General features: G+C 36.1%; 1 protein-coding gene across 2 annotated transcripts in view; it reads left to right on the forward strand.

Moving 5' to 3' along the window:
- The window catches only part of LOC120624984 (transcription factor 12-like), a 110,579-nt gene that overhangs the window by 1,922 nt on the left and 83,007 nt on the right, over positions 1–25,650 (forward strand). For both annotated transcript variants that reach the window (XM_039891866.1, XM_039891868.1), the window contains exon 2: positions 25,323–25,375. In XM_039891866.1, coding sequence (XP_039747800.1) covers positions 25,323–25,375 — 53 coding nt within the window. The remainder of the gene's footprint in view (positions 1–25,322; positions 25,376–25,650) is intronic.

Consider the following 25,650-nt stretch of genomic DNA (forward strand, 5'->3'; position numbering starts at 1 on the left):
ACGGAGATTGAGGTGGGCTCACTAGTTTGTTTAGGGTTAAACATAATATTCCCTACCTCTAAATAAGTATGTATAACTGAAGCCCAACCGGATCGTAGCTGTGTTGTGTTACTTTAACAGCATTGCAAATGTCAGAATTGATAAATCTGGTTGGAATTTTTTTTAGCTGAATATCAGTATTCTAGACCAAATAATTGTAAATCATTTCAAGTATCATTGCTGGAGACAGGCCTCTAATATTGCAGTAGAGACTCCAAAAGACTCACATTTAAGACAAAATTTTAGTAGGAAATAGTCTACTTGATATCGAATAGTATGTGGATGAACTTGCGGGCAACTATTACTCAAACATATAATTTTAATATGATGTCAGAGTATCAGTGACTATCAGCAGACAGTTATGAGTTGCCCTATTTAGATCAAGGCTCTCTGATTGGTACAATAGAATCTATTAACTGGCATATACATATAGGGTATGCATACCTGTTACCAACAGCCCACTAATAATAACTACTACCCACTGAATCATTTAAAGTTATTTTCAAAATTTAAGAATAAAACTAATACACTTTTAGTAGAATAAAAATGAAAGTAAGAATCTACAAAAGGAACTATGTTTTTATCACCTTAACAGTTATAGAGAACTTAACTTCTATATTGTATAGTATTCTGTGCAATTTAGCCTATTTATTTTATTTAGGCTAGTAGGCACTGGCCTTCTTTGGTTAAGTCAAACCAACAAAAACACGTTAATTGGTGTGAAAAACTTTTAAGAGCACTAGACTAGCACAAGGTATCTTTGCATTATATCTACTTTACAGTATGATTTAAATTAATACGACGTGTGTTTCCCGACCCATTAGTAGGTATTGTCGTATATTGTATTTTCACAGAAATATCACATAGTTCATTTGTAGCCCATAGTATTTCATGAGCATTATAAGAAATGGTGCAGATTAATTTTTGGGTCAAATTAATGAGAAATATTTGTTTGCAGGATTGGTACATATTGTGGTTAGTATTAGTTGTGGCTCTGTAATGATACATCTCGGCTAAAAATGCAATTATTTTTACTATAGGCAACTACATAATAGATATTTTGTGTAAACTGTCAAAGACAATCTTTAATGTATCGATAATTGGGTGTATTACCTTACGCGTATGGTATACCTACTTGCGAATTGATCATAAGAGAGACATCGCATAATATTAATATCTGATTGTCGAATTTGGATTCGGATGAGATCCGTAAAAAAAGCAGTGTTTCCGACCGCGACGCAGCTCAACGTGCTGTTAAGCTGAAGCGGCAAATTGGTCAATCACATCGATCGTAGAAACGATGGCCGCTGGGATCCCAAGGAGCTGGACAGAGCTAGCGCAAGACCGTAAAATTTGGAATTCCATACAAAAGCCTGCAACAGTGGACGTCCATTGGTTGATATAATGATAATGATGATGAATATAGATTTGTAATTCGTGTAACTTCATTGTCATCAACAGCTTCAAGCGTTCGTCGCCTCTTCTTAAGGCCGTCTCCAAAAGCTAACTGAAGAACACGTCTGACCCAGCGGCCGTCAGCACTGCAACTGACATGGCATGCCCACTGCCACTTCAGCTTGCTAATCCTTACTTTATAATCCCCTGGTAATCATTTCGTTAAAATAATTTAAAATAATATTTTCATATTACAAGCAAATAAGACCTTTTGATTATGTCTTATCTATTCTTCTCTTGCATTGGGTTTGGGTTGGCTCCTTGGGTTTTAAATGTCCCATCTTTTGCTCATTGAATACTTGAAACGAGAGTAATCCGTATCAATGAACCGATATCGACGATTGAACGATACTTGAGACTTATACCGCTGCGTGCCTTTTTATGGTTATAGTTAACTAACCAAGTAGATAGCCTACCTGATGGTAAGTGGAATCCATTGCCTATAAACAACAATACTCCGCAGGGGGTCCACACGTCCTACAAAGTACCGCCCTGTGTCTATAAACCTGAGACATAGGTGTTCAGCCTTAATTGCCTTTTATTGATTTTGAATTTCAATTTGGAACACAGCAATGCTGCTTGGCGTCAGAAATAAGCATGGCGGTAGTACTTCTCCAGACGAGCTCTGATATTTCTGACTACAAATTATTTGCCCGCCGCGAAAACTTATCAAATAATTTAATTATGACGTTTACTATTTAATTTGCTCTAAATACTCATCAGTAGATACATATAAATATCTATATCTACTATAATAAATAGTACCACAAATAGTTAAATTCGATTTAACTATTACTTAGTCGAAATACAAACAAACAAAACTGCATGACTAAACGCTGTGTAATATGGATTTACGGTTTTCAAAAAAAAACACTTGTGCAAACAAGTTTAAATAATATAATAGAATGTTTTTATAATTATAATATTAATGTATTCCAATGGGTCTCATAAGAAAGCTTAGAGACAGAGCGAGACGGAGTTTAGCTCGGAGTATCTCTACGTGATCAGATCAGCAATAAGTATATAAGTAGCCTTAGTACAAGATTTGTTAGCTTGCAATCGCGAAGTCGTTTTCGAGTCTGGAAATACTTGAAATAGGGGTAAAATGGATCGTGTTGTGTAGTGTGTTAAAACTCAAATTGGCCTACAGTTATTTAGGTCGGGACAGCTACGTTTGCAAAACAAAAATCAGAAGTACAAAATTTGCGACTCTGAAACGAGTGACATGAGGCCCATGTTACTTTGACGATACCGAGTTTAATACTTGAAAACGCCTCCTAGCGGGCAAATCTTGAACTAAAGCTACAGTAGATGAACCTGAATAACCGATGATACGCGAAGCTAAAGTGGCAGAGGGCCGATCTCGGAGGACCAGTGGATGGTGGGATTCCAATGTAATGTCTCAATAACAGTCGGAGGTGGGAATCGCTGGAGTGTGGAGATCCTTAAAACAAGTGCTATTGCTGGGCACGTCGACACATGAATGACAGTTATCCATACTAATCATATAGATGCGAAAGTGTTACTGTTTGTTGGTTACCTATAATTGGATCAATAACTGCACCGATCAAAGTCAAAGTTATCTTTATTCAAGTAGGTGGAACTTTTGATGCGTACATAAGAATTACACGGTAGTGAGATGATGGCGATAACCACATTCTTAAACAGAAAACTAAAGCTACGAAGGTTCCAAACGCGTCCTGGTCTATGATTTTTTTTTGTGTTATCACCCTCTATCACTGTCATTCAAAATTATTAGAAGAGCAACCTGGTTAGAGCAATAATTCACACCCAAGCTTTTTTATCGATTACGTAGTCCTTTATACTATAATAGGACTTTTCTATAAGCTTACGTTTAATACAAACTATGAACTTTTTAAGAGACATCTCCAAAATGTCAATTGGTAGTTTATTGTAGAATTGTATGCAATTGCCTTTAAACGAATTATGAATTTTATGTAACCTAGTATATTGCACTGTAAGTTTATTCTTACTTTTAATGTTTAAATTATTGCAGTCACATTTTTTCGTAAATTTAGAAATGTTTTTATGAACGTACATTAAATTTTCAAATATGTATACACTGTCATTATTTTAAAATCTTTAAATTTATCACTCAATGACTCTCTCGGACCCATTTTGTAGATCCAACGAATAGCCCTCTTCTGCAGCACGAAAATAGTGCTAATATCAGCAGCATTACCCCAAAGTAAAATTCCATACGACATAATGCTGGCCTGATCTTGATCTTGAGATTGCATCATGGAGAAGGGCATAGAATAATATCCTATATATAGTATCTTCAGGATGCAAATCTTTACTAAGATCAGTTGAGGTGTAAAGACGGTAAAATTAATGATTATATCATCCCTGGAAAAATAGCTCTTTCTGAGGGTAAGAACTGAGAAACACGTAACAGTTTTTAATACACAAAATAATTCGCGCTCCACCTTTGCCAGCATAATCATTCAACATCAGGTGTGATTGCAGTTCGCTTGACTCATCTATAAACATAAAAAAAGAAAATATAATGCGTTGAATAATTTTTGTTTGTATTTCGAACGCCCAAAATTAATAGTCAGTCTAATCCAAAAAAGAACGAAGAGTAAATTCCTCTTTACTCTCGTACCTGTGGAGAAGGAAGACAGATCGATTATTTTGTCACATATTTACGATAAACAAAATAAATGAATAAATATAATACGACAATACACACATCGCCACCGAGCCCCAAAGTAAGAGTAGGTTATGTATGTTATGGCTACTAATATGGCTGCTGAATATTTTTATTAATAATATACATAAATAATTTCAATTTAAAACGCCTTATAATTATGAACTGTTTGCTGGACTATTTAACCGAGTGAATTCCTGTTGACCGTTGAGAAAGTTCGAAGCCTCGATATTCGAAGATCTTTAAATAATTTAAACAAAACCCTGCCGTTATCTTTTATAACTTTGTCCCTTAAAGGTTATTGTTTCAGGTACAGATTTGAATAACAATAAGTTATACGAATATCAATTAACCAAATCTTAAACCCCAACCTAGATAAAAGCTGGTTTAAAATTAACTAACTAGATATAGATTAAAGTTTGCGGGTGGGAGAGAATATACGCTTAACCAATGTTCATTGTTATTATTTTCGTAGCATGTAGCGAATATCTGTAGCGATAAGTGAATGCGTGCGAAATATATTTTATTTAATCAGGCCAACATTTATAACTTTGACGTTTTGAACTTCGCCATTAAATCATCATCATATTGACTGATAGAAGTCAATTACTGGACACAGGTATTTTGTAGAGAGTTCCAAATCACACGGTCTTATAGGGCCTGTTTCCACCGTCTGCCTACGAAACGTTTTATGTCACCTGCGTCGGTCTACCAAGTAGGCGAACTACCAACGCTTCGTTTTCCAGTGCGGGGTGACCATTCCAGCACCTATGACCCCAGCGTTCCTTGCCCTATGATATATGTCTGTAGCTTAACGATCAATTAGACTATATCACATACTTTCGTTCTACGGATCTACTCATTTCTGAATTGATGACGCAGAAACTCCAGGCATCGCTCTCCCTAATGATCGCTGAGTGATACTGAGCCTCCTTATGTGGTTAGGGCATTAAAATTTGCAAAGTTTTGTATTAAAACCACTTTTAAAAGTCGGAAATTAAACTTTGTATAGCAAACTTTACTTATCGGAAAATGTTCGCCGTTTCGACTCGACGACCGACTTTCGCACAAGCTATCGCGGCGAACCCCTGGAACATCAATTCACTTTTTAACGGCGTCGATATTTTACGCGCGATGTTCACGTAAATTTGATTTACACTCCGCGCTCGACTTTGTTTAGGTGTTACGAAGAAATAATGAGAATAATGTACTCTGCAATTTAAAAAATTGGATTTAAAAACAAAAGAATGGTCCGGCTACGTTATTTGTGGGTTTGTGGAGCTGGGCGCGATCGGAACCCTCGTAGCTCTAGGTTTAAGATGCTAAGTTTTTCAAAATCTGTTCGAGATCCATTTACTGTTTATTGAACTACATTTAACCAAAGCTTTTCTTAGCGAAAGAAAATTGTTATTTTTGATCATATTTCTGACTAAATGGTAAGAAAATAAAAAAATAAAGTCGAAACGCGAAATATTCTAATCGAAATGATCTCATAATTCTTTACATGAGAAAAAAAAGAAAGCACAGAGCGGCCAAGTAACATTTTAGGTCGCGTTTTAGTTTGCAACGCTCTGAAATCGAATCTATGCCACGATCTTAAGTTAACGAATAATGATTGAGATACCATCATCCTCTCACTGCAATGAATGAAATTTGTGCCCTTAAAACGAGTGCCTTCTATAGGTTTATTTGAATGCAGGAAGCTTGGATTCTTTAGTTTTCATTTTATTTAATGCACTAGACGTGGAATTTCTCATTTCCGACGTGAGATTTATAATTTTTTCTCGGTAGTCCATGCCCGTCATCTGAAATAAAACTATGTACTTATATTAAAAATTAGGACTTTTATTTCACCTCACTAGGAGACGTATTTTCTTAAAACGTGTTCGCGTGACGATTGCAGCACAAAATGCCTTTAAGTTTGAAGCTTTTTACACTTACTCGTAATTAAAGATTATAGATTGTTCAACCCGCCTTGTTGTAAAGTAATATCTTAGGTTACGGGTGCCGGTGTAAATCCCAAGCAAACGAGGGAATTTAGAGTAACTCCCGAGCGTAGAATGTAGCGTAGGTGTTACTTCTGGATCCTGAGTGTAACCTGGATTTAAGGGGCGCCCAAAACGAAGGCAGCTTTGACACTGAGTTGAATACACCTCGCGAGGTAATAAAATCAAGTTTTTAGAGATTGTTTTTACAATCTATCCTCTATCGTTCGCTCTTCACAGGCTCTGGTCAGTGACAGGGATGCCATCATACCTGAGAGCGAGAAAGCAATATTAGAATGAACTGATTTTATTCAGATACACCGTGCGCGATTTTCCTTATTCAAATCTTATAAGCCCCTAGGGAGTCCATTACTTACCCGCTAAACCTACGGGAGGTATCAACGTCCTTGACCTTTCAATACTAGGCTTTGTAATAAGGTATTTCCAAGCGAGTGGTGTTAAAAACATTAAATAAAAGCTTTTTTCCCCATCCAGTAGTACCAGTGGCGTGCATAGAGGGTATGCAGATGATATAAAATGAAGAAAATCTCCAGTACTAGTTATAAAAAAACTTAAGGATAGGCATTGTTAGAGTTATAAAAAGCATACCCTTAAGTATTAATAACTTGCACTGGGCATTTTCTTCATTTTATATTATCTGCATACCTTGTGCATACCCTCTATGCACGCCACTGAGTAGTACTCAACCAGAGTAAAACTTTTACGGTACTTTGTACTAGTAAACTAAACTGAGGCGTACCTACTGGAACGCTTAACTTGGTGGTGACCGTATACGGTAGTCATTGTACAGATAACCATAGCGACTGATTGTTGAACCGACATCTAATTTGAGACGATTGTACAAAATATATTTGCGCACCTTTACACGCGACTAATTTCATTTTAGGATTCCGTACACGTATCTGGGACACGTCCGATCCCTTGGATCCTATTACTAAGCTCCGCTATCCATCCGGCTTTATGTATCTATCTGAAATAAAATTAATAGGTAGAGAGATTTCAATATTAAATTTTCACCGATATATTATTTCTATTGTCGGTAAAAAATACAAATAAAGAAGTTGAAAAATTGGTGGTTATTGCTCTGATCTTAAGTATTTTAATAATAATAAAGTTAAATTGTCATAATTATTACACCTAGAAACGTTACCCTTTCAGTGATAGTCATACTTGCTCTGAGCTAGTTTTTGGTAACCGTCTGGCGAGCGGTACCCTATCTTCGAGATCGAACCCGGATTGGGTTCGATTTCAACAGAACTATTATTAAAAAAAAATAAGAGCGAGGAAGGAATATAACAATAAGTAAAATAGAATCATATATAAAATAATTACTACTTACGAAAATATGTCGAAGAGTTAATGACGATTGAAGTTAGAAAAGGTGAAGTTCACCCGCCCAAAATAGTCAGCAAGCAGTTTTGGAAGACCCACGCTAGGTGTACAAACGAAATCAAGCTACTAATAAGTTCGCTAAGTACACTACCTCATAGGTGGCGTGTATACGTGTGCATATTATGACGATAAAAACTTTTATAACTTTTTGAATCGTTATATATCAGAAGCGGTGGCTCGTAGGAAAAAAGTATTGATACTTTTTTTATAGATAGTTTTATGATCTACAATTTTGGTCTAAAAGGTACTTCTATGACAACTATAACCGTTTTGTTGAAAATCGTAAAAGAACTCATTTTCTTGACCTTGAATTTTTCCATACACGGGAATAAAGGGGGAACTTTTAAATATTATTTTTAATTATTTTTTGAACAATTTTACTGATTTTTAGCTAGGTGGGAATTTATGCACCTTCGAATGTCTAAATTGATCGGACTATATATAATTGCGAACGTGTGTTTGTTGGTTTGATACATAAGCCTCCTCACCTAGATAAGCCACTAACCAACTCTTATTTTTGTGCAGTGTTAGTTCAAAAGACGGATAGGAGTAACATAGGTTTATTATTATCCCAGGAAAACTATTGGGATTTGTATAAATCCGTAATAAACGCAGATGAAGAACTTTGGCAAAAGTAATATAATAAATGTAATAGTGTATCTGTTTGTTTGTTCGATTCAACCACTGTACCGAGAAACTCAATGCCCAATAATAATTATTAAAGTAATGAAGTATACTCACTACATGATAAAGAGTACTTGTGCCCAATATGGCTCGTCACGCGTTACATGAAATGAATTAATCTTGCATGTTTGTATGTCACAGAGCTTTATGATGCATACTCGTGTCTCGCTATACATAGAATCGTCATAATATTATCGCCTCGTAATAACGGACAAATATATGTCAGCTATTAATAATAAATTCAAAGCCGGTGATAGCCTAGTGGTGAGACCTCGGCCCCTTTTTATGGGAGCGAGTTCGCTCTCTGTCGCGGAATTACTTTTCGGAGTTATCTACATTCTAAGGAAATAAACATTAACATTTTTTCGGTAAATCACCACAAGCAAACCTGCATTCTTGAGAGCTCCCCATAATATTTTCAAGTGTGTGTAGTCTACCGATTCGCATTAGTCAGTGTGGTAGACTACGACCTAAAGAGCCCTGTTTTGGGTCGGTAATGGGTTAATATAATGATTTTGATGATAATATTACTTATATTATAAACCCAGCGGATCACTGCGACTTTGTCCGCGTACTTCTCATAAGTTAATTTGTTAAACTTTCGTTCTAAGACTTACCGCGTCGCATCGCCTGCCCGTTGTTTGACTCTGATATGGGTCGTAGTGTGTGATGTTAAATAGGCTGAATTTGGCTATCAAATGCAAAAAAAGATTTTTTTAATCTGTTTCCAGAGAAAAGCGTTTTCAAACAAACAAACTGTAGCTTTATTATTAGTAGATATCTATAGATAGATGTGAAATTTAATGTTTGAAATCTGAATGTTGCTGCTTGAAAGATGGGCCAAAGAATTAGTTCTCTTTCGCATTTATAGTATTGGTAAGATTTTTGGGATTGTACATATTATGACCTGAACAATCTTATTCCAAGACTTGACATACCAAATTTCATGAAATAGCGATTAGCTATTTCAATATACATATATGTACTAATATCTCTTAGATATATTAGGTAATATGTTTTAGATCTCTCAAATAGCAATTGTGCATTTTTCGGTATAAAATGATGAAAAAAAATCACGTCACTCTCATTGCTGCGTGTAGGTGTGAAAGGCGAACCAACAAGCACGCTTTCGAATTTTTTTATTTTATTTATTCTTTTTTTTAATACACCACTAAAAAGTAAAGGACATCAAAGGAAAAAGCAGAATTTTAAAGAATAAGGACACAAAAGGAGAATTGATTTAAATATATGGGGCATTTGAGAGCGGAAAGTGAACCTTGGACCTCATAATCCAAAGACGATCATGCTGACCACTAGACCAACGAGGCAACACACACATTGGCTGAAACACATTACCCCTTCCGTAATGCGGTAAAAAAAACACAAAGTTTATAACAAATTGATTTATGGGGATTAGAATCAGTTTGCGAATTACCATCGAATGGGCGACCTCGGCCCGGATCGCGTTATGGCTGACATGGCCGACATGGACATGAGATACTAGCCTTATCATAACTAGTGGGCAACTATATAACTTTTTTTATATGTCTGAGTTACGCTTTTTTAACTTTAATACCAAAGAGGTTAGTTTGGCCACATAGATATCTTAATACGCTGCGTACGCTTTTATAATATGATTCCTAAGGTAATTTTGGACCTACCAATCCATAAGTTTAAAGAATGTGTTAAAACACATTTATTACAGCGAGGTTATTATACAATTGATGAGTTTCTTAATGACAAGGTTGCTTGGAACTAAGCATCCGGCTCCGCTTTCATCTCTCACAAGATAGAAAAATGAATGTTAAAATATAAAATGTAAATTTTTGATGTTGGAAAAGAGCAACTGCTGAGTTTCTTGCCGGCTTCTTCTCGGTAGAATCTGCCTTCCGAACCGGTGGTAGAGTCACTACACACGGACAGACTTGACGTTTCAAAAGTGCTTGTATTAGGCCTACTTGAAATAAATGAATTTTGAATTTTGAATTTTGAATTTTGAATAACAAGACGCTAGAAACGCACCTTAGCACTGTAGGTATAGAAAACACTTTTCGTGGAATAAGGGCCACCACTACGCGCACGCGCTGGGAGACATTAACTGTTTTTCACTACCGGCGTACACTATTTATTTATTTATTTTATTCATTTATTCGTTGTCAACAGCGTTACAATAAAAATATAATTAGAAATGGGTTCACTTAAATCTAAGGCCACAAATGACATAAATATAAGATTTGAAATACGGATTAATCATTAATATATAGTTGTTTTAGAAAGTAATAAGTAATGTAGTTTATAGATGACAAATAAATCGCTAACTGTTACGATTTTTTTTTTTTTTTTAATTCGACTGACGAGTACACGACATTTCTAATTTCTTGTTATTAGGATTCACAAAAACTCAAAATCTTCTAAGGTGTTGGGCTTCCGAAATAATATGATCTAATAATATGATTACTTTGCGTCAAAGCATAGACTCCAGCTCTATAAAGCGCAAGTAAGACCTCACATGGAGTACTGCTCGCATCTTTGGGCTGGGGCACCTCTTTACCAACTCCTTCCATTTGATCGGATACGAAAGCGGGCAGTTCGACTTGTTGACAATCCCAAATTGACTTGCAGTTTGGAGTCCCTGGGGCACCGAAGAGATGTTAGCCCCCTTTGTGTGTTCTATCGACTCTATAATGGAGAGTGTTCCGAAGAGTTGTTTGCGTTGATACCTCCTTCCCTGTTCTCTGACCGCACCTCACGCCGTAGGAATAAATTCCAGCCTCATCATCTGGATGCCTGGTATTCTTCTACTGTTCGAAATACCAGATCATTTCTACCGCGCACTTGCAAATTATGGAACAATCTGATGTGTCTCCTCAAAAATACAATCTAGGGTTACTCAATAAACAAGCCGGCAACGCATCGGTGGTGCTGCAGATGTTTATGGGGGGCGGTGATCATTTACCATCACCCACTTGCTCGTTTGCCTGCTATTAATATAAAAAAAAAAATAAGCTACTCGTGGTGACATAAGTGTATAATGAATACTAAAAATAAAAGCTCTAAACTAGTATAGAGGATATTTTTTTTTTTGCTTTAAGTCCATATTTTCTATCTAAAGGCGGTAAGGAAGAACTTCCGTACTCATTTTACCCTCAAAATACCTTAATGACCTAAAAATACCTTTATACCTTAATGACTTTAATGATGAATCTATTGTTGACTTAGTGTTATGTTACCAAGACTCAGTAATTGAAAGCCAATTAATACGTTTAATTTTAGTTTTTTTAAGGTTTTTCATTACTATATAATACCACCAGTAAAACTTACTTATTTACAGCAGCAATCGATAGAAAAAGATTTAAGGCTGCTTTTTAGTAAAACTTAGTTTTTCCAGCAGGTAAGAAAGCTAGGTTCTATACTTCTATATTTAAACTTCTTGCGTTCAGACGTTTTACCGTTAATAGGTAATAGCGGATTTGCGTTAAATAGATCATTTTTCCGAGACATAAAGTAGCCTTTCACTGTTCGAACCGTAAACTATATCTAATACCATGTCTTTCCGTTGCCCCATTGGAGCAACCAACAAACACACTTTCGCATTTTTAATACGAGTAGGAAACTTTGCTGGAAACGCTTTGATAAATCATAAATTTTTATCTTCCGAAAAAGACGGTTATTTGACGGTTGTGTATTGTATCCTCATGATATAATATAGGTATTCACTTTGTTACTCATGTAAGTGTTTTACTATATTATTATATGCATATGACCTCTTTCATTATCTAAATCGTCGGAATGGACGTCATTTAGAAAATTCGCGCCGATCGTCGCCATTTTGTTTAATCAGGTGCGCGTGCGCCGCTTCACTGTGAGAACCAATCGGAAAGCTATGTTCGAATTTCAAAAATATTGTATATTTTTAACAGTATTTTTTAATCGACTGTAATTTACAGCAATACATTGTTAGGTAGATATCGATAAGTATATATAGCATAAGCAAAAATGGAAAACCTCACATGAAATATAATGAACTTCATTTGCCGAAAAATCAAATAAAATATTTGCAGTGGTTTCCTAGCGGTTTTCGACTTACGGTGTAAATGAATGAGAATAATTTATTTGTAAGAATTGTGGGTTTTACAAGGGTGTTTTTACATATATGTCTAAGTTTTGCCTTGCGACTTGCTGTTATTTGCGAAGATTTATGTCCTTTATCTCCGACAATATTTATCAGATCCTTATTAAAATAACACAATACATGCTTGATAGTTTACCCTTTCAAATAAAAAAAAGAATTATTAAAATCGTTTCAAATTTAACGTAGCTATGAAGTAAAATTGATAAAGAATTCATCCCATTTCCCGGAAGAAACTTATTGTTTATCGGGATAAAAAGTATCCTATATATACCCGGAATATCAGCTATAACTATATCAAATTTTATTTAAATCCGTTCGGTAGTTTTCACGTGATCGGACAGACAGACAGTCAGACAGAAAAAAATAAATAAAAACTTTTTTGGACACAGTATCGATTATAAAGCACGCCCCGGTCAAAATTTCCAAAATATATTAAATGTACAGAAATCGCCCAGTTACAGTTTTACTATAAGTGTAAGATTTTCAGTAGACAGGCGAAGTCTCGAGCAGAAACTAGTAAATCTTGTATTCGTTATAATTATAAAATAATTAATTGTAAATAAACAATAACATAAGCGATAAGCTCCTATGTACAGACACGCCTGATGGCTAGATAGGCGTAGTAACCTCCCGGGTTATCGGTTAGTTAATTTATTACCAATGGTAAGTTACGGGTCGCTTACTCGACAGACACGTTTATGCGTTTTGCGTAAACAATACAGTCTCCGAGGTCTGACCTTTGCATAATAATATTTTAATTAAGTGTAAGTTACGTAATTATACTTAATTTTAAGAGACAATTTAAGATGGTGATGAATATCACCATCTTATTTTGTAACTAGCTGTTTCGCGCGACTCTGTTCCGGAACTCTAAATTGATTTGATTTTTGTTTTTCATTACCACACTAAACCAGAGGTAATTAAGAAATTATCAATTCATTTCTTATTCAGAAAATGGCATGGCGGGTGCCATATCCGGGACCTCTCACTCAAAGATACACAGCACCGTGCTAGGGAGGACCCCACAAAGGTAGTGAAAACAAAATTAAAACCTGTCATCGTACTGGAACACTAAATCGCTTGGATGCCAGTCTTTGTCAGTAGGTTTGTAACTATCCAAGGCCGAGTCCCACCTGACGAACTTTTTATTTATGCCCCCTATTCCATTTACAATCTTTAGCTCAGTGGAGATGAAGGACGGACCTCCTCAGTTTACACTTTACAACAGTGAATCGCCCGCAGTGTATTAGTTTAGCGAGTTTCGCATTAGGCCCTACTTGGTCGCAAAAAGGCCAATTACTGAGCTATTACACGGCCGATTATACTTAAAGTGAGCTTTTCACACGGTGCGATATGGTGTGGTATGTCGGGTAATTAAACAACACGGACAGGCACCTCACGCACTGTGCGGTCACGACCACGGTCGTTGTGGTCACGATCTCTACAGGTTCTGGTCGCGTCGTACTCATGAAGCTCCGAATTAAATGCGAGGGTAGTTCTAACTTTTTCCATCAACCATGTTAATCCAAATCTGAAAGTGTCGGCCAATAAAGATTTTTTTTTTGTTGTTTTTTAACCAGTTGATATTAAACACCTCTTCCCAAATTGCGGTCTGAGAGCTTTTCTAACTATTCCCAAACACGAAATTAATAATATACATAGTATATGCAATTTTACCAGTCTTAATGATGAATGAAGTTATGCTACACGGTCGAGTATACCACAGTATAAAGAAGAGATATATATAGTAGTTCGACGCCTTTGATACCTTGGTACATGCCGTGCAACTTTTGTAATTAAAACCTGAAACCCCTTTGTCTACACTTCAACTGACAGAATTTTTCTTACAGCGGGAAAAACACTGCGGAAATATTCCGACGGTATGTCATGTTCATTAATAAGGCCGAAAGTGAGCTCACGCACGGTGCATATAGGTAACACCCTATTGTTTATCATGCAACTATATAACTTGTGGATAGGCACCTCGCGCACTACGCGGTCGCAATCGAAATTAATGTATATTCTTAATATCAATACTATATATTATATCAAAATTAATTTGCCCTCCCTGCATCGCTATCCCATTGATTGACTTGACATACAATAAACATAGTTCATCATAGTTATACGAAGGTACGAGATTTGATATTCAATAAAAAAAAACAATTTGTCCTGGCTGTTCATTTGTTCAAAAAATTAAATCTTCGAAGGTTTGATTGTATATAAATTATAAACAACGCTGCACATACATACCTGCGATTATTAGACGTAAAAGCGACACACGCTTTACTATTTTTTTTTTCAAAGCAACCGCAGCACGTGGCCGGTCTTCAGCCAGCTTCCTAAATTCCTTATAAAATCCCTATTCAAAATGCTTTACCTGCGACAGTTAAAATTCTGAAATATTTTAAAGGCAAGGCCAAATCGCGGCTTCCAACCTCATCAAAAACATCGTTTAAGTTTGCGTCCAACGTGCGGACCAATGAGACGAAGCGTGCGTTCGAGCAAGTACACTTAGTGCAAGATATCATGTTCGCTCTCAATGCAAAAGTTTGCGAGTATCGAAATACTTGAACATCAGAGTTAAATATATCGTATTCATTGTTTTAATGTTCAAATTTGCCTACAATTGTTGGCAGAACTTAGTAAAATAAAAATTGAACGTATAAGTTTTGCGACTCTAAAACGAGTGTCATTTTACTTTGACCGTATAGAGATTAATACGACTTCGATTGCGCGTGCTAAAAAAATAGTTTATGGAAGACCAGAAATTGAGATATTCACTTCAATACCCACAATGTTCAGCATGGCACTAAGATCTTTCATTAATTACCAGTATTATTGAAACTAAATTCCTAGTTTCTTAGCAGTAATTATTTATTCTCTGACATCATTATTCTTCATTACTATTAAGGTATTATTTTATAAAAGATATCATTAAAGCCCACCAACCTGCTTTAGAGCAGTGTTGTGGGTCTGTACTCTATAAACCTGACTTTCCAAGGAGTTAAATAAAACAACTGGACTGACTCTAATACTGTATATAAGCTTCTCTATAATTCATATTACTTGTTACCTTCAAATGACTCTACTACCAGTTCGGAATGCTGTCTTCGGCTGAGAAGACCACTGGCAAGAAACTCTACCGTTGCTCTTTTATTCAATCAATTAAAACAACTTATAAACACAATTACAACATTGTCATATGCAATAACGCTAGGCCCTTTGATACGAGACATCTTTTAAGACAGGTCAAACATAACTACTATTATCACTTATTAAATCAGGACTTTTGGAACAAGTTGTTTGTATAGAGCAACCTCTGCTACATAAACTGTCTGTTTAAAATAATGCTAGGGCTCCATATATGATACCTAAATAACCCAAAGGATGAGATATACTTATCTTATGCAACATCAGGTACAATCATAGTACCAACAACTTTTAACAACTCCATCACCAGTACATACAACTCTTGTTTCGCCACAACAATATTTCGTTAAGTATATCGTTTCCATTATAAATCTTTTTTTCCCAATTTGTAACGTTCTTTCCACAATACTTTACTTAATCTCCTTTTCTTAATTAATTCATTTTAAATCCGTGCTAACTTTTCTTTCCCGCCAATCTATCTTGTCAAACTCGCGTCTCCCGCCATAGATCCTATACTTTTCTTTGACATTCTACTAAAGTCCATTATTCTATTTCAATACATTATCAATGAGTATACAAACTATGATTTATTGATATATTTAAAATAATCATCGGGTTTATCATAGATAAAGTGCTGTAATTCCCTATTTCCTAACACACGCGAGCAAATCTTGTACTAAGGCTACAGCGAACATTTTACGTTGTACGCGAACCAAGTTCCTATCACAAATGTTACGTAATTTTTCCTTCTACGTTACAATGATTAATACGGACACGTTATCGCGAGGGGGTCGCGCTCCGTACGGATCGCGTTACGAAATTACGTCGCGTCACCGAGTTTTATCACTTTTATCGCAGCTAAACTGTATTAATCCCTACTCGGCATGTCAATGAACCGTTTGACATTGCTTATTAATTTTGGAACATGGATGATAATTTTCCTCAAGGACCTCCTTTATAGGAAAGAGGAGATCCGTGTCCAGGGTTTCGATATTCGTAAGCGATCAATCGTCTACATCTCCAAATGCAGATCGGTATTTTGTAGGGACAGTCGCTATACTATTTTAACGTCACCTCCATCTATTGAGGGGTCTACCATCGCACATTAACGCCCATCGCTCGCAGCTCGAGCTCGAGTAGTTACAATACTGAGAAACAGTGTGTTGGTGTGTATCAGTCATTGTTTTTAGGTTTCGTTACTAGATGGCGCTCTTTAAGTTCCATACAAATTGTAGTTGACCTTCAAACGATCGAATAGGAATATCTCACACTATAGTGATAAACTACTAGTACATAATTGGTTCCCTTCCAGTACACGGTCGATGTCGGTGGGTTTATTAAAATGTAGAAGCACAGCGGGGAATACATCCGTATTCGGTCTCAAACTAGTCAAGTTACAAATCACACAAATGAACCTACTCTTCCATTTAATCGTTTATGACTCATTTCGTTTAACTTTAGATTTGATGATTGTTATACAGTATAAGCTGAAATGATAAGATCGGTGATTGTCAGTTACATGTTGTCATAAAAATGGTGTCAGCCCACCAACCCGCATTGGAACAGTGGGGTGGGTCTGTGTTCTAAAGAGAGAGAAGGCCTGTATCCAGCATGGGGATACAATAGGCTGATGGTGGTAAAGCATTGTCATCTCTCTGACTGCCGAACTGGTCACTTGGTTTGAGCACTTGGTCCTGGGATCGATTCTTGGTGGCGGTCAAACAACTGTTAGGGATTGGGGTTTTCCGTCAAGAACAGTACTAGTGACTTAGAAAGCAAATTATTTAGTTGTATTAAGTTTGCTTGGAAGCATTCGGCTCCGCTTTTGTCTCATATTAATTAATGAGAAACTAAAATAATATACATATACCCACCACCCAAGCTGGGTGACGATAAATGAACCCAGCTTGGTGACAGCCTGTGCTAACACTACAGAGAAAATGCCTGACGCATACCACTCCGTTGGGGGTAACGGAGTAGTTATGTGGGACTTGCACCCACTAAAAACTCTGTGTGTCCCTCGATAGCCCTATAAGTGAGAGCACGGGGTTCACTTGCGTATTCACCGCACTCAAACCTGTGCTAACCCTGCTGATCTAAGAAGAAGCCCATCTTCTTAGATCAGCAGGGCTAGCACAGGCAGGAGACAAAAATTACATCCCCCGATTATATCCTCTGACAGGGGATATAATTAACGTGTCCACCTGCTACAGCACGGGAGCATGGAATAGGAGAAGTTTATTACACATATATCTTATTTGGAAATTATTTCCACTTGCCCAAATGCTCTGAGAGTTTTTATTTATTTATTATTTATTTAAACTCTTTATTTGTACACCACTACACAGTTAGGAAAATAAAGGGCGAATAGAGAGAAACACAACAACTGGAGTAGAATACAAAAAGCGGCCTTATCGCTTAAAAGCGATCTCTGCCAGGCAACCTTAGGATTAGGAGACAACAAGAGCGAGAACAAATAGGTGGTGTAAAATTATTATAAAAGTTGTAAGAGTTGGTGAAGCTGTGGAAGAAAATATGTTTGTATTCCCCCCTTTCTCCGGGGGGATAATTGTCTCCTGCCCACGCTAGCCGTGCAGAGCGCGCTTGGAACTCTCGTAGCATATGTTTTAAGTTTACGAATGTAGTTATTGCCATCATCTAACTTTCTTGTACCCATGTTTTATTAAACGTACGCATCAAAAGCGTCATCTATCGGCAATATTTTATATATTATATATCTTCATCAGCAGCTTAATAATTTACCAATATCTGGATAAAGACCGGCTTTTAAATCGTCATCGTTTAAAAGAACCCCCAATATTTGTTTAGGCGGGCAAACAGTTCGGGTCACCCGTTGGTTAGGAGGACCTATGACGGGGTAAATATTACCACGCGCTTGCTTTTTTAGGGTTAATTTTATTTAACTTGGCTTAATTGAGAGATAGTGATTTGGGAGATACGGAAGGGGTGAAATGTTTACCTGATTTTTAATTATATGTACATATCCGCAGCTTATGTGTATTTGTCAGCGAAGAACTAGATTTTTTTTTACTAATAAGTATTAAAAAAACCGGTATTTTTTTGGTTTGAGAACGCTAAATCTGGAAGCAACTGTCGAATTTGAAATAAATATTCCATTGCATTTGATACGAATTCTGTAAGAAAGTTAATGGCTGTATAACTTTAATATTTTCAGGGGTTAGAGAGGAGACTAAAATGTGTATGAAAGTCCGTAATTTTGCAAGATATATCGTGCAATTAATGCGGTAGGGGGCTACTTTAGTATGAGAAAATATAACGGGAGGCAAGTAGTTCAGATACTCAGTACTCCGAAATGAGGTTTAAACATCATATACAAATCATGTATGAAGTGGCACTCATTAAAAAAGGTTTTCACACACAAAAGTATAATTAAAAAGTGCATAGAGCGACCACGTAGCATTTTTATAGTATCCTGGGAGATGATTAGGTATATTGTCATGTAATGTACCAATATAAATTTGTCAATTTTCATGTAAATCAAATCACGTAGCTTTTTCACGTAGGGCTGCTGTTGGGCCTCAGTGGATCCCCTCTGGATCACTCTAGCCAGCCGAGCTCACTTCACAAGCGAGCCGAGTGACCAGGTCATACTACGCTATTAATATTTATATAAGTTTATAAAAGATGAATTATTATAAACATTAACAAACGTATGCGTACCCATAAAACGCGATTGTCCACAGCCGAAGCGACGCGCTCGCGACACGTGCACGGCCGTTTTCACACACCCTCTCGAAATATGTCTATTGTCGACCCGTATTCATGTAATTGATGTAATCCGTGACCGCGATTTGCCAACTGATTCGAAAAATATTGTTATTAATCGCTAACTTAGTAATTTACGACCCGGTGGATTAATGGTTAGCACGACTGCCGATCCCGAGGTCCTAGTTTTGAAATTAATATACAAGAAGCCAACAGGAGTGTGAACTTATTTATACCTTAGATAAATATTATCAGCTTAATTGTTAATTGTTTAAAGTCGAAACTTTTGTAATGTTTGTCTGACATGAAGTTCTTGCTACCAGTCCGGAATTAGGAAAACCTTAGGTTCAGATTCAACGTTAAGCTGTCGGTCCCGGTTGTTATCAATAGCAAGTGATGATAATTTTCAGAGCCCATCTACTCACATTTAAGCAGCTTGGATGATCCATGATATAAATCCCTTTGTCCTATGCTCCTCCTAGCAGTGGGAAATAAAAGGGTTGAGGATGATGATGTGGCAACTTTCGCACAAAATCTAATTCGTTATAACTACATATATGTAATAATTTTATAAGAATGCCTGGAAGAGATCGCTACGAAGCGATAAGGCCGCCTTTTGTATACTGCTTTTGTCTGTGTTTTTTTTTATTCTTCTTCTGTATTTTTATTTGTGTGCAAATAAATAGTATAAATAATAAATAATTTTATCCAACTTAACAGCTTAACAGGTTTGTGTGTATGAAAGCACCTCAAGAACTACTAATTGTTCGAGTTCATAAATTGAAGGTAGCTTTTTTCACTAACGTAGGTCACATGCTTAATATAACATCACGTACTTTTATTAGCAAATCTTTAAACGAATTTTGACTATGAAGTCACGCCTTACTGTGGTACAGAAATAAGATTGAGGTCATTGATATGTTTTATATAAAAACTATAGTTGACACAAACATACACACATGCACGTGTCATGTAAATCTATTGTAATTAATTACACATTTTGATTTAAATGAAAATTAACAAATTTATATACGTTAGGTACTTGACAATATACCTAATCATATCTCAGGATAATATTTGTTCTTATTTTATAGGCGGTGTCTTTGTACCCACTTGACAATTAATGACCTTATCTTAAGTTATTTAAGTACTTATCTTACTAAAGTCCCGCCCCCCCGCGTCTATCTGTCTGTCTGGGCGTGAAAAACTTCCCAACGAACTTTCATACGGTTTTCACTAATGAATAGTGACTGCGGAAGGTTTTAGTGTTTATTTTATTTTGTTACATAGTTAAGTCGCAATAGGAGCTATTGATTCTGTATATTGTATAATTATTTAGTTCTTCGATTTCGGCTTAATTACGAATGTCAGACTTGTACTAAATACAAAGGTACAAATTTTTTGAGCGCGTCGGTAGAAACAAAGTTGGGTTTCATAAGTATTACAGTATTAATTCTTATTTAATTAAGTAGTTTTATCATCAGTGGTACTTATATGAAAGTAAAATACTTTTTTATTTATTCCCATCGGACATTTGATTTCGAAGTTATCGCGAGTTTAAAAAATTTAAGGACTAGGTACACGTAACAAAACTTAATTGAAAAACAACTTATAATATGCTTTAAAAACAAAACCGAACGCGGACGAAGTCGCGGGAAACAACTATTATATATAGTTAGAAAAAAAATGATATACATAATAACGATTAACATAGGTACATATTGGGTCTAGTGGCTTAGCCGTCAGAATAATACATGGTTATAAAAAAATTAGTCACCCATCAACGTACAGATTGGGATTACTAATGCTTGGCCGTCAGAAGAATTTATAAATACACGTAAGGGTACCACCCTATAAATCTCACATTGTATGGAACGAAAACCACTATCTCTGCACCCTCCACGCCACTTCCATACAATCCATTCATCGCGGGCTCATTCACCGTGAAACAAGTGGAGATTTATGGGGTTTTATACCATTACAGTACAGTACAGTATAGTGTGTACTGCACTAGAGCTTGTTCGACTGTGGATCACAAGTTCCTAGGATTTGGTGCCGCGTAGGGCCCGAAATTGACATATTGTTTTTATTTATAAATATAAAAGAGCAATGCGATAAACGTCTTAGTAATTTAGCTCTTACGCCTACTCTGGATACTATAGATTTCTTGGCAGAAAACCACGATACAATTTTCGGCCTAAACTGGAAATCGAAACATAGACCTGATTAGTATTCGAACATACTAACCACTAGTCAAAGAAGTAACTATGAGACGTACTTATAATGGTTTTCAAAAGTTACTTGCAAATTATGTAGGTGGAAGCAAGCGACCTTGCGTTTATAAATTAGAGGCCGACTGTCATATTAAAAATTATAATTATTTGTGTCATTACATAATGATCATGGGCAGATTTATTTTGGAAGTCAAATTTCTTAACGCATGTTTGAAAAAAACGTCTCTCGGAACGGGAGAAGGTACGAAACTCAAATAAAAATAGCGTGAGCCTTATTTGATGAGCAAATTTAACTAGCCATTAAAACCAAAGAGGTTCTTATGGTAAAAACAAATGGTTGAATCTTAAAAAAGTTTTATTTTTCTTTTACGCCAAGCATCATAATTTGTCTCGAGAAATAAAATATGCTTTTAATATGTCGTCAACATTGGGCAATCGCAATGCTCGACACCGTATAATTTCATTAGCTACAGATTACAAGCGAAGCTTTAAATCATTGTTACTCAATCGATACTCTTCGCTTCTACCAACCGACTATAAAAACAACGAGGGAGGTTCTCAATTATTCTAAACTTATATATTTTTATTTTTTAAACGTCGGCCGGACATACGGAAGGCGCGAGCGGTTATGCATATATAGTTATTCGTAATTTAATGATGACACTTTTCTCGGCACATATACTTGAAAGTCTCGGAGAGCCAACTCCAAGCCAGCCAAGTAAGATCGTGCGATTTGAAAGAATATATAGAATAAGTGTCAAAAATACTATCATCGCTACCGTTACCATTGGATGGCCATATAAAATAGGGCCTCGTTATTTTTTGTTCTTGTTTTAAAATTTAATTATAAGAAGGACAAATATGTACGATTTTAGAAATTCGTTAACTCGTTTAAGTTTTGGTGACTCGTCTTCTTAGAATTAATCAAATGGTACGACTAGTACTGGTAGCGTTGCATAAAAAAACAGAAAGTCTTTAATTCTTTAATATGTCGTCACCATTGGACAATCACTCAGTTACATAGCGTATAATTTGCGCGAATACAAGGGGTGCGGAGTTTGATATCGTTCAGTAACTTTAGTTGTCGCTCTTTGAGGCGAGCTTTTATATGGTACGATAGAGGTGGGGGGTACCAAATTAGAAAAAAAATCACGAAATAGCAGTTCAACTCTGCATTGACTGGGGAACGGGTAATTTTGAATGGCCCATGATCACTTAAACTCAAAAAAGTTAATAATTTACAAAGTTAAAATACAACAATGGTTTGTAAAATAATGCTTTCATATAGTAAGGTAAAGACAAAAATTGTTAAATATAATAAATAATTCTTTAATTATGAGAAATCTGCAAGAAGTAACGTGATGTATATATAATGATTATGTACTATTTCACAATTCGAATAGGAATGTATAATTAGGTTAGATAGGTATAAATAATTCTGCAAATTATGTCTCTTAATTCATTGAGTATCTCCTTTTTTCATTATTTTATATGAACGTATTTTTCTTTGAATATTTTTAAAACGAAATGTTGACCTAAAGTTAGTTAAAATTTTCATTACCATTGGACAACCCCACAAAGCACAGCACCGTATAATTTGATTAGCTACAGAATACAAGCGGGGCTTGAAATAATTCAGTGACTCCGTATTTACTCGTTACTTATTGTAGGAATGCGCTTATACATTAAAAAAGGGACTTTAAATAAGAAAAAATAAGAGACTGCATCATCATTATCATCATCACCATCAACTAAAGGACGTCCACTCGTAACACAGTTCTTTTGTAGGGAGTGTGGCTGCTTGTATCTAGCGCCTTCCTGCGACTCGTTTTGTGTCGTCTGTCACCACTACACCTACACCTACCTCGCCACTCCAGAATCTGGAGACCCAACGTTTTATAATATATATTACTTATGTGCGTGTGTAAGTCACTGAACTCCTCCTAAACGGCTGGACCGATATGAATGATTTTTTTGGTATGCGTTTGGGTGGATGGTTTAGATTCACAAATCAGCCCGACAGATGGCGCTGGGGTCCGCTAGTATAATATAATTTCTTAACTAAGTGGTTAGTGCAATGCACCAGAACATCCTCAGGATACCTTGATTTTGTTTTTGCGAATATATAGCTAATTAAAATGAATTATTATATTGTCGTCTTCCTCGAAGTGACGCCTGTTTTTATCCTATGTTAACATTAATTGTTATTTTTATATCGGTACCACTGGAAACAGCACGAAAAACGACAAAGTGTAATTTAGTTTGGCTTATTATGTAGAGGAGGCGGTTTGGAAGGGGCTAATGTCGGCTGTCACGTCGACAAGTCGCGAATTATACGCGACATTGTTACGTGAGGCACTGCCTTGGTATATAGGAGGAAATAATCGATAAGTGCACTTGAAATGCATATATATATGTTCTTTATACAGGTCATAGCTAAATTATGAAAAAAATATATACATTAGTCAACATAGTAAAGCCCCATGCTGGGCACCTCATAGTATAGGACTGATGAATAAGAGCATTGACCCACCACGCTACTTCAATGTGGATGGCGGGATTTAAACATCACTTGCTAGTGATAAAAGACGAAGACTGCTTAACATACATTGTTAGGCAAGGCGTTGGAGAACGCAAATTTTCTAACTTCGGGCGGTTACAGAAAATTTCTTTACAGAAAAAACATGACTCAAGAATCGAACCCAAGGCCTCATGATCCTTAGTTCAATATTCTAATCGTTAGCCCGCTTGCAGGTTAGAGTAAATCATCCCTTATCACCGGTGCGTACTGCGATTGCAGTCAAGGGCTAACTTAGAATGGAATAAAAATGTTTGCAATGTTAATGTTGATAATCTATATGATAGTTCATTATTACCTTCTTTTATTGTTTCCTAACCAAAGAAATTAAATAGACCCCCGGGATTATTAAAAGCCAAAACAATCTGACTAAGCCGCGGGCTAGTACACAATAATATTAATTGGGTTAAAAAGCGATATTAGGACAAACCTTTCGCATTTCCAATATAAGGAGCTCGCTACCTTGTCTCCCCAGAACAATGGGGCCTTTCCCCCTCCAAATGGGCATTATGGAGTCAGACAATCGCGGAATAACCGGCTAATTATGAAACACATCTACGTCGTCATTTCGCTGAGTGGCCTTTTAGGAAGAGGGGGGGTTACTCTTTAGTTCAATAATCTCATTGGTATTGATGTTTTGGCCTTATAAGTGGGAGGTTCTATTCCTGGCATATCCATACAAATTATATGTACCTATGCAAAACTGTCTCATTGGTTTTCTGAATATGGCTGAAGTGGCAATACCGACCAATCTCGACGAATCATGTCGAAGCTATGTCGACGTTGACCTGTACAGAGTAACATGGTAACAAACAGATCCTCTTTCGAATTTCTAATATTAGAAGAAGAAGAAGAAGAAACACTTTATTGCACGTAACATACAGGAAAAGAAACAGTAAAGAGTATACAGTACACAATGTAGACATGCAAAGGCGGCCTTATTGCTGCATGCAATCTCTTACAGGCAACCTTTGTAGATAAAACTTACTAAGAGTACGGGATAGTAAAGACAAATACATATTTAATTTAAATAAATATACATAATATATAAAATATACATATAAGATTGGATAGAAAAAATAATTAAACATTTATTATAGGTTATGGCATAACACGTAAAACAATTAGAAAATCACAGTGATTTAAGTTTGAGGATCGCGAAAATTGGCTGGTGAAATAATGGTGTTCTTGATTACTTCATGTATTAATAAATAACGTGTAATTGCAGTCACAGAAAAAGCGGGTTACCAGTCGCCATATGGAGGGATGGACAATGGAATGGTGAGTGTTTTTTTTAAATTGAAATCTTTCGAAGTTTTTCCTTCCATCTATATAATATAAAAGATTTAGATTAATTATTTCAATTTCACGCAACATTTCTTGCCATATATGTCTATTATCTGTTCCTTACTTCATATCCATAACACCGAAAAATCTTGTCCAGTAACCTTTTGATACAGACCTAAATTCCCTTTGTTCAATCTTGATTTATGTCCATGCTCATATTTTGCTTATAAGCTGAAAAAAATGCCTTTATGTAAAACTTGCCTTTGGGT

This window comes from Pararge aegeria, chromosome 7 (assembly GCF_905163445.1).
Source record: "Pararge aegeria chromosome 7, ilParAegt1.1, whole genome shotgun sequence".
Taxonomy (NCBI): domain Eukaryota; kingdom Metazoa; phylum Arthropoda; class Insecta; order Lepidoptera; family Nymphalidae; genus Pararge; species Pararge aegeria.